The 10,342-nt window shown below is 38.3% G+C and overlaps 3 protein-coding genes across 5 annotated transcripts in view; all 3 read right to left on the bottom strand.

The window, feature by feature from the left end:
• The window catches only part of LOC102298665 (major histocompatibility complex class I-related gene protein-like), a 15,009-nt gene extending 14,470 nt beyond the window's left edge, over positions 1-539 (bottom strand). The window contains exon 1 of the mRNA XM_005933711.3: positions 399-539. Coding sequence (XP_005933773.1) covers positions 399-483 — 85 coding nt within the window. The 5' untranslated portion in view covers positions 484-539. The remainder of the gene's footprint in view (positions 1-398) is intronic.
• A 440-nt stretch (positions 540-979) lies between these two features.
• On the bottom strand, positions 980-7,379 carry LOC102298989 (fMet-Leu-Phe receptor). Of its 2 annotated transcripts, none has more exons than XM_042225333.1 (3): positions 3,632-7,379; positions 3,348-3,534; positions 980-2,674 (listed from the first exon to the last, which is right to left on the bottom strand). In XM_042225333.1, exons 2-3 carry the CDS (start codon positions 3,525-3,527, stop codon positions 1,856-1,858), a joined length of 999 nt encoding a protein of 332 aa, XP_042081267.1. In that variant the 5' UTR covers positions 3,528-3,534; positions 3,632-7,379; the 3' UTR covers positions 980-1,855. The 2 variants fall into 2 exon arrangements, with proteins under 2 accessions (XP_042081267.1, XP_042081268.1); XM_042225334.1 differs by having other exon boundaries at positions 6,036-7,379.
• Positions 7,380-8,692: 1,313 nt separating this feature from the next.
• Positions 8,693-10,342, bottom strand: part of LOC106633435 (major histocompatibility complex class I-related gene protein) — a 2,961-nt gene continuing 1,311 nt past the window's right edge. The window contains exons 2-4 of one of the 2 annotated variants that reach the window (XM_042225335.1): positions 10,178-10,342; positions 9,483-9,605; positions 8,693-9,271 (exon numbers count right to left, since the gene is read on the bottom strand). In XM_042225335.1, the coding sequence (XP_042081269.1) occupies positions 9,219-9,271; positions 9,483-9,605; positions 10,178-10,342 (341 nt within the window). In that variant the 3' untranslated portion in view covers positions 8,693-9,218. Of the gene's footprint in view, positions 9,606-10,177 lie in introns of both variants that reach the window. The other variant, XM_042225336.1, reaches the window with a different exon arrangement.

The raw sequence follows: 10,342 nt of genomic DNA, 5'->3' as shown, positions 1-10,342 counted from the left end.
AAATCCACAAACTAATAAAATGATTTATTATTTTGTATAAGGTTGTCTGTTGACTGTTGTATATAAAACCCATTCAATATAGTTGTTGTTACCTCAGGGGAGGCGGAAAAAAAATAGAGTACCGGCACCTCTTTTGGGCCACTTAAAGCACTGAATACGAACAATCCGTTTTTGGCAGGCGATCACTTTTTGGCACAACACCGGGATAAAAACTTCAGGTTTGTCCGAGTTCACTAAAGTAGCTCTCTTTCTACCTGTCTAAATCACAATGTTAACTTGGAGCAGGTTATGGTCAGAATTTCTGAAGCGCGATGTGTTTACAGAATTCGCTGCAAGTTTTAAACGCAAGATCCTCTGCTGAGGAAATATGTGATTTTGTTAAAATCGCCGTTTCTTACCTGCCAATAAATCACAGCATAAATGAAGCAACAAAAGTATCTTCATCTTTCCTTTATCCTTAATTTTAGAACGATCATTGCTCATGTTGCAGAAGTATAAACCGGAAATAAGTCCTTATTTAAACTTCTGCAGAGATTATGAAAACAGCCTGTACCAGCCTGTCTGCCGAAACCACTCCCAAAACACGAGCAGGCGAAGGGAGAAATGGTAGCGACAAGGAAGCCGGAAATGCATAAAAGGACACAGTAGGCCTCTTGTGCAACTTACTATGATTCCTATAATAACATACTAATAATAATTAAACTAATTTCTTTATATCATTTATTCATTGCTATTCTGTTTTCCTCCCTGTAGTAGTGTTATCTATGCGCTCAGTCTTTTCTGCCCTTTTTATCGCTTGATGTAGCAATGGCCAGTTTTTAGTTGATAAATAAAGGTTTAATTTTTTAATAAAGTAATCAGGACTCAATCACAGCCACTGTGAGCATTTCCTATTTTCTTTTTTTCTTTTTTTTATTTAACTCTCTTGATGACAAGAGCATTAATGGAAGAGCATATGAACTCATTTATAGTACAAAAAATAGAAAATAAAGTCTCAGATAGTTAAAGAGTTAATAAAAAAACATTTGGAAAATTACAGCAGACAAAGAAGATAAAGGAAATATGCTGCAACAGAATTTTAAAATTAATATTAACCGAGAATGTTATGTCTTGAATGTTGTCTGGGTGTCTGGTGCTTTCCTATAGATATTATCTAAGTATTCTTTGCTATTTGAGTGAATTAAAGTGTCTTTTTCTCACTGGATCAGAACATACATCCATCTTTGAAACAGTATTATCTTTACTCAAAAAAAAAAAAGATTACAAAATATTACACACAATTTGTGTTCCGAAAAGCAAGAAGCACTTAGTCCCTCAGTGCAAAATCAGAGCACCTGAAGGTGCTTTAGGTAAAAGCTCTACAATAATACAGAGAAAACCAACAGTCAGACATCCCCCTATGACCAAGCACTTGGTGACAGTAGGATAAAATGAAGGAAAACTTGTGGAGTGGACATAAAACACTACCTAGCCTAATTTACACCACGGAGCCTTCTCCCCCCAAAAATGTCACAAATGTAATACTTTCTGTGAGGCTGTGATTTAAAATACAATTTTTAGAGCATGGGCAGTGCCATCTTGTTAGAAAACAGAATATGACATTACTAGGTTGGCTGGTTGCTGATAGTAGTCCTACATTAGTCCAATAACTCTATGTTGTTGACTGCCCTGTAGACATCATTTGGGTTGAGATCTGGATTTTGAACACTGTAGTACTTTTGTGTTTCAGGTATTCTTTTGTTGATTTGTTGTAGCTCTTCTGAACTTCAGGATCACTGGAAGAAACTTAAATTTTAGTCAGTGCTGTCTGACTCTTTCCTACCACTACAAGACTGCTGTGTTTCAACCCTGAGCTTTAATCCAAAGAGCGATCAGTGGAGTGAGTCATCTGGCCGTCTATGTCATCTGCCAGGCCTCTTTTATAAATTCTTATCAGACTCTGTCTAAATCCCTCACTGACTTTTAGCCCCATGCAGAAGTATAACAGTGGGTTCACACAGCTGTTGAAGTAGGCAATACCCTTTGCTACAGGGAACCAGATTTTGAACAGAGCGTATTTACTGTCCACCATCTTCACCAGTAAGAGGCAGTGGTAAGGCGCCCAGCACAGGAAGAAGGCAATGACCAAACATGCTAGTATACGTAGAGGGCGGGTCTTCCCTGACAGGCGGGTGCGTCGGATTCCCACAGCGGCCAAGATATAACAGACCAGAATCACCATAAAGGGAATTATGAAGCCGCACAGGAAGCGGATGGAGTAGAGAGCAACTTTGGTGCTGTTGTACCCCTCTGCCTTCTCTTTTGGATGAAGTGAGCACATACTCAGGTTCTTCTTGCCCAGATAGACTTGGCGATGGATGAAGTAAGGAATGCTGAAGAGGATCGCTGCTATCCAGATACAGACCGCCACCACCCTCGCTGCCCACAGGGTGCGACGACGCTTTGTGAGAACAGGTTGACAGACACAAAGCACTCGATCCAGACTGATCACAGCCAGCAAAAAGACAGAGCAGAACATGTTGGTGTATTTGAAGAAGGCATCGAACTTGCAGACGAAGAGGCCGAAAGGCCAGTGCTCAAAGAAGAGCTTCTTAGTGAGAGAAAAAACTCGTGTGAAGCAGAAGATCAGGTCTGCTATCGCCAGATTCACCAGCCACACGTTGGTGACCTTTGGCTGTGGATGAAGAAGAAAATAAAACACGATGGAAAAGTGAAGAAAGGAAAAACAAACATGAAAGGTAATATTTACGTGAAACAGTAACCAGAATGGGATTTTATCAGCTATTATGAGGTCCTATTTATATAAATGTTGCTACTAAACATAATCCTCTACCTTATTTCAGGCTCAGTCGTCTTAAACTAGTCCAAACGCTAAACAAGTGCCTTTTGTACATAAACTTAACTTAACTTGATAAACGTAATCACATCGCTCTTGAAATAGAAACATCATAACAGAAATTAAGTTCAAAACAGTCTTCTAATTTATGTGTCACACTTCAGAGTGTGGGGAGTTTTGTTGGTATTTCACCTTGGAAACACCATCCATTACTAATTCTGTTCATCTGTGTGAAATGAATGTGGTGATAACCACCTCCCAGTAGGTGAAAGAGGTTTTTATTTATATGCATTGCTCACTCAACACACACACCATAGCTATCACATCCCAGGCATATGTTGTGAAACCACCTACACCTATCTCCTACACCAGTAAAGGTCACAGTTTCTTAACCCCAAGTGTATTTACTGTCTTTACAGTAGAAAATAAATATGACCCCACAGACTTCACTAAGCAGATTACTAACAAGCTCAGAAGGTATTTGAAAGGTATTATCCACTGAAGTATTCACCTTAAATTTGAATCCAGCCACCCAGATGACCACAGAGTTTCCTGTGATGCCGAGCACAACAGTCAGTGCATAGAGAATGATACTGACATTGTCCATAATGGCACTGATGCCCACCATAGTTTCCTGGTCATCTTTGGAAGGCTTGACTGTGTTGGTGGGCAGAGAGTCATTGGGAAACATGGTGTGGCTGAGAAAGAGAGAACAGGAAAACTGACAAAATGTTACTCATCCATGTATTTCCTCAATTAACTGACAGAGAGGAAGAAAAGATAATATTACTTTACTTGACTTAATTCTTGGACTCTGCTAGAGTAGCTGTGCATGATTCACAGTTTTTAAAAAGTCCTTGTTCATGATGATAGTTGCCCTCTTCCTTGGGTTCATCCTCGGTGTGGAACAAGTACATTTACCTTTTAGCTACCTTTCCTCTGATTGGCTGGTCCACACAAAAAGGTTTGGACAAGTGGGTGGGACTAAAGTACTTATATTCAGAGCTGCATGCATGAGGTGAACACATTTACATCCGGTCTCACTGACATCATACAAATACAAGAATGGATAAGCTTTCTGAAATAGAGTCAGACAGCCTATCCTATTCTTACAACTTGATCTCTATTGCCAACGTACAGAAAGTACTGTTTAAGAATTTAAACAGTCGGAAGCTTGTTTAGACAATTTCATATTGTGTTTGACATTTGACAGTTTTTAGTGTCTTCCTTTTTTAGAGTAAGCTGTTTGTTCACTTCCTGTAATTTTCTTAGGCATTGTTTTCTTTGTGAATTTCTTGCCGCAGATAATTTATTCAATTCACAAGGTTTAAAAGAAAGGTACAATTGGATATCATCTGCATACAGATGATAGGAAATGATAATAAGGCCTAATGGAAGGACATATAATGAGACAGACCAGAATGACTGCAGATTTACATTTTCTATTTTAAAAAAAAGGATATATGTGCACTCCTGTTGACTTTGATATATATTCAACATTCAATAGAAATGGTTGAATGGCTTAGTTGACTTTAAATATGTATTAGATAACTTCCATTATATGGAAAAAGGGGATTCAAAGAAAGCTTGTAGAATTTCCATCTTCACTTTTTTAGCACAGACAGGTACAACTAAAAATGGCTTGTCTATTTCAGAAGCTTTTCATATCTGCAGTAATGCAGTGGGTTTACATCACTGCATCTGATGCTTTGCATTGCACTTGGTGATGTAAAATTTGGATGGCACAGTTCGACCTTGGAAACACTTTCCACACCATCACAGTAGCAGGCAGGAATTCACTCCTTAGAGTGACACATTCTCTAACAATTGTTTGTAGATGCAGTCTGGAAGCCTTGGTGCTTGATTATATACACCTGTGGCCCTGAATGTCATTGGCACACCTTAATTCAACGATTTAGATGGTTGAGTGAATACTTTTTGCAATATAGTGTATGTAAGATCCTGCATATCATCCTACTTTGGACTTCTGGCCTCTTCTTTAAGGTTAAATAAAGTCCAACTTTATTAACTATGTTTAAGAAATAAAACTGTTATATGGGGATTTTAAATATCACATCATAGGTTCCTTTAGAATATTTTGTCACTTTTGACCTCTGATTTCAATTTTACATTTCACATCTGCTTTTCATTCAAGCTAATCCCAAAATGCATCGTTTTTACTGCACTGCAAACTCCTTGATGTGCGTTTAAAAAGAAGAAAACAAAACACAGTTTAATACTATTCCCCTCAAAGTACACACTGCCTTTGAGCTTGCTTCAGGAAAGGTATCTGAGTCAAAACTCAAAACATTGGATAAACTAACCCATGACCATGAAACCTTAATTCTATCATTAATGATGAAGAGTATATAAAGATAAAAGATCATAACTTCATGAGATTAGATAAAGATATATATTTATTATACATGGATTTATGATTTTGAGCACATTAAACCATCAAACAAAACTACAGGAAAGTGTCTCAAGATGTTAACAAAACATGATATAAAACAAGGTATGTTAAGGAAAGTGTTACGCCAAGAACTGAAAATTATTAGTCTTACCAGTGGAAACAAAAACAGCAGCTCTTCAAAAGAAAAGATCCGAGATAATGAGCACAAAGGCGGTTTCTGCTGTTCAGAGATGTAAAGCTGCAGCAGTCAAAGGAGAAATAAATATTGCACTGCAGGGACTGCACAGTTTTCTTCAACCACACACAGGAAAAGGAAGAAGAAAACCACCACTGTATTGTGGTTCTATGTTCAGCCACTCAAATTAAAGCTTACATTCACATCTGTCCACCAAACATGACTCTGCAGATTACGTCTTTGACCCTTAGAAGAAAAAAGACATATGGCCTTGTGTTGTTTTTGGTATGTATTCAACATTCATTAGAATTTGTTGCATAGATTAGCTAAATTTAGATAACCAGTTACTCGTTTCCATTATATGGAGGAAAAGGGTTTCAAAGAAAGCTTGTGGAATTCCCCTCTTCTCTTTTCTAACACAGAAAGGTGCAACTAAAAATGGTCTGTCTATTTCAGAGGTTTGGTTATACTTGCACTAATGCAGTGCAGGTTTGGGGAACTACTCTTTTGTTGCTAAAAATATTCCTTGGTGTGTGTGTGGTTGATGATTAATGGTTGATCAGCAGCTAAAGAAAGCAAATGACACCACCCATCCATCTTCTTCCACTTACCCAATTCAGAGTTGTGGGAAGCTGCAGCCTGTCCCCACTGCGATAGGACGAGAGGCAGGGTACACCCTGGCTGGTCTGTTGTGGGGCTAATTACAATCATTTGCACCAATATTCATTGCTATAGGCAATTTAGAATCACCATGACCTTTGGGAGAAAGACAGAATATACAGTCACAGGGACAATGTGGAAACTCCACACAGGAAAAACCTGGATTTGAACCTTGGACCTTCTTGCTGTGATTTAAGAATGACCAACAACCACACCGCTGTAGTGCAACTTAATGATTTGCTGTTTGAAAATTAACAAAAAGAAACTCTAATTCTTACAACTTGATCTCTATTGTATCATATGATATTTGACCTCTGACCTCTCCTTTAAGGTCAGTAGAATGATTTGATGGCTAAAGTGATAATGATCCTATACGAAGCTATTTAAATCAGTTTCTTACTGCCATTGTTGTAATAAACAAATATGCATATAGGGAAAGATACACTATATCATTCATCTGCCTTCAAACAAATAAAATATTTTGACCAGAAGCATATTTTGTGAGGTCAGACCAGAAGGCCTGGCTCTCAGTCTGCACTCATCCCAAAGGTGATCTGTTGGGTTGAGTCTGGACTCAGTTATGTCTTCCACACCAGACCTTGCTTAGTGCACAGTTGGAACAGGAAAAAGTCATCCCCAAACACTTCCCAGAAGTAGAATTATTTTTTCCAAGTGTGGTAGGACTTGACTTAAGCGGTCAAAGAAGTGCAGGAGACTGATGCTGTCCAGTGTAGCAAGTGATTTATTCACCATTTTGTGACCCAAACAATATTTACAAAGAAACTCAACTCTATAATTAACTCAGTTCAAATAAACATAACTGAACTTAAATCAACGGAAATTAAGGTCAAACTGCACACAGCTACACTGACCTGAACCTTTTCCTCGAAACACCTGAGTTCTTCTGCTTAAATAGTCCACTTAACCAAACAATTTCTCCTCTGGACTATTCCATTCAGTAGGTAGGTAAGATGAACATGATTATATTCAAACCTCTACTACTCCTCTTTACTGGCAACATAAACTCTGTGGTGTAATCAATACATATTACAACAATAAATCTATTTCTTATAAACCCTCTAAAATCAACTTTATTAAATTATAAGAGTTCTTCCCCTTCTGCACTTGGTCTCTTCCTGTGACCTCAGATGAACCCAGAAGCTATAAAGCAGGAAGTAAAACTACATTTCCTCCTTTTGTTTCTGGAAGACAGGTAGGTAAGGTAAGTTCTAAACAATACAAATTAACAGTTGAAATAAAGAACATGTTAACTTAACAAACTTGTAGGAATTGATTTAAACTAGTGATGGGCAGATGAAGCCCCATGAAGCACTGAAGCTTTTCATCCAATTGGTTCACCCCAACGCGAAGCTTCATGAAGCTTCATTTGCTCTAGCAGGACACCTACTGGACGTAAAAATAATAGCTGGCATGAATTTGAAGAGTGTGGCATTTTGCACACAGCCTGTAAATGTCAACAACAAAAGGAGTGTGTAAAACATGTATATTGTAGTGATGGCAGTATACTGTGTATATTTATAGTGGCAGTATGGGAAATGATTATTTGGAAATGCTTGAAATGGAAATGATCATTTACTGTGAGGTGAGGTGTGGTTGGGGTGTGGACAGTAGTTGTGCTTTTGTAACGTTGAGGTATGGACAGCTACACACTGAGGCTTTGAGCCTCAGTCCTGCCTGTTCACATTTTATTCTGTAAAAACTAAATTTTCACTGCTTTTATGACCTTTTTAGTGGGGAGAACATAGCTAGGATTTAATGATTTAACAAATCTTTTGAATCCTTTGTCCTCCACAATGCTAAATGGCTGGGAGTCCTCAATCACCATGCTGACCAGGTCTTCATCTATTTGAGATTGTTCTCCTGAGGAAAGACAATAAAGATAAAGCACAAATATAAATATCACACACGTAACTTATTACAGTTGTATAATATTGTTATATCATTTAGTAACATTACTGCATCCTATATTATCATTGCATTTGATGGCTCACCTGGTCTTGCTCCACAATCGGTGTCCCCCTTATTCTCATGCAAAGCTCTGTAGTGCCTAAGCATGGATGAGGTGTTGTTGTTATATCCCAGCTCCCTGGCACATAGCAAACACTTCACCTTGTACAAAAGTCAAGACAGCTCAACATAAATTGTATTGCACCATCAGTATCATGAAAATACATCTTCTGTAGAAATTTACATACCTTGTTGGGAGGAATAAGATCAAAATGTTCCCACACAGGGGAGGACATCCTCCTCTTCTTAGCTGGCTCCATTCTCTCCTGACTTTCTCTCCTCACTCTCATAAACCTCCAAACGGTCTCCAAACTCTCACTAACCGCAACTCTCCATCAAACACCCACATTTTTGAATGAAGTCTGAGGGGTTTATATCGCTGTCATATCTCGCGGCAAAGTTCGAACCACTTCATGAACCAGTCACGTGGTACAGCCGGGCAGCGAGGCTTCGGACGTCATCATTTTCAGCTCCTCCCATAAATGAAGCAAGCCTCGATACGCGCTTCGCGGAAACGCCCCCTCCATTACTCGACACACGCTCCGAAGCCTCGATACAGAACGTCCCATCACTAATTTAAACCAAGATGTTATATTATATAATCTGTAAAAGTGCAAAACATAGACAAACCCGGGATAGTAGATGTTTGCCTATTGCAGATTACATGTGAAATATGGTTAAAGCAAAACAAGAATGTTAACTAAGAATATAGACAAATGGTCTTCTCACCCACTTTGTCACACTAAGCACTTAATTGATTACGGAGAGAAGAAATGAATTTACTGGTTAACCGCTCACTGACAAGTGCAGTTCATTAGGTTTTCTAGGTTTACAGTGTTTTAGGAGGGTTTGTGGTTACAGTGTTATGTTTAACTTATGTGGTTAGCACATCTCAGATCGGGTTCACTTGAATATCTTCTGATCTGCCTGCACTTCTCTGCCTGTGGGGGCATGTCAGTAATAAATAACAGAATAAAAGAATGTTAACAATTTGGGGCATTTCAGAAAATCTAAATACCTGAAATACAATGAAGTGGAAACACTGCTTTGAAACTTTTTCCTGTGATTTTTACTGTTTAAAAGTGAAGCAATCTCTGTGTGCAGGTTTATGTGGTCTCTGGATTCAGTCTCTCAGACAGTTCAGAGAGGTTGTTAGGAGCTGTAAAATGCAAAACACACTGTTAGTCCTCTGATCCTGGACTGGATTTTATGTACAAAATAACCGAAAACAGTTGGTACTGTATGAATATAGTTTTTCTTCACAGACACCTCAGAGCAAAGAAAGAACTGAGTCTTGTATTATCACTTCCTTCCTGCTTTAGTGAACTGCTAGCTTCAGTTTTCTAGTCTTTGTAAAAACATCAGCTCACCTCCTTTAGAGCCCTCACATTTCTTCTTTTTGTAAACAACAAATCCAACTGCAGCAACGAGGATGAGAAGAACAAGAACAACCACAACAGCAGTGATGGTTATCTTCGTGTCAGCACGCCTTTCTGCTCAGTAAAACATGAGCAAAACATAATTAGATCATAATTTATATACAGTACATCCTTCCTCCTATGACACAGAGTATTTATGCAATACTGTAATCTCTATGGTGCTACATATATGTGAGTATGTGTGTCTGTAAAAGTATATGTATATAATATATATTTGCAAGTATGTAGTATTTACTGCATACTTCAAAGCAGGTCTGAAAAATGCTAATAATAGTTGTATAATTATAATATATAACAGTAATGTGAAATTGAAAAAGAGTGACATTCTCCCATCATCTGCCCAGGGATTTGTAAAAGGCACTTTTTGCTAAATGTAAATTTCAGGTTCGTTATCCACATATTTGGTGCTGCCTCTTTTGATCTATGAAGCCAGTAAAATGGCACAAATCTGAGTGTATAATAGCTAAGGGAGGGTGGCAGTTTTTTTCTTTGTATCTTATTAGGCCATCCCTGACTAACTTTTCCTCCAGTCAATAAACGGTAATGATATTTTTTTACTATTCTGAGAGCACAAAAACATCAGAGCACTGTGTTTCTCACTTTCATCATTGCTAATTTTATTTTACCCCAATTGGTCCTGATCGTTGATTTATTCAGTTTGGTGATGATGTTGTCCTCCACACCAGAGAACTGGAACACACAGCTGTAGCTCGTCCAGTCTTCAGATGGCACTGATGAAGCGTTCATGTTAACACTTAACTGGAAGGTCCCGTCATGGTTGTGGAGAATCT

The sequence above is a fragment of the Haplochromis burtoni genome, unplaced genomic scaffold (genome assembly GCF_018398535.1).
Source record: "Haplochromis burtoni strain Fernald_Lab_line unplaced genomic scaffold, NCSU_Asbu1 Contig_168, whole genome shotgun sequence".
NCBI lineage: Eukaryota > Metazoa > Chordata > Actinopteri > Cichliformes > Cichlidae > Haplochromis > Haplochromis burtoni.
This window is presented reverse-complemented; position numbering and strand designations above follow the sequence as displayed.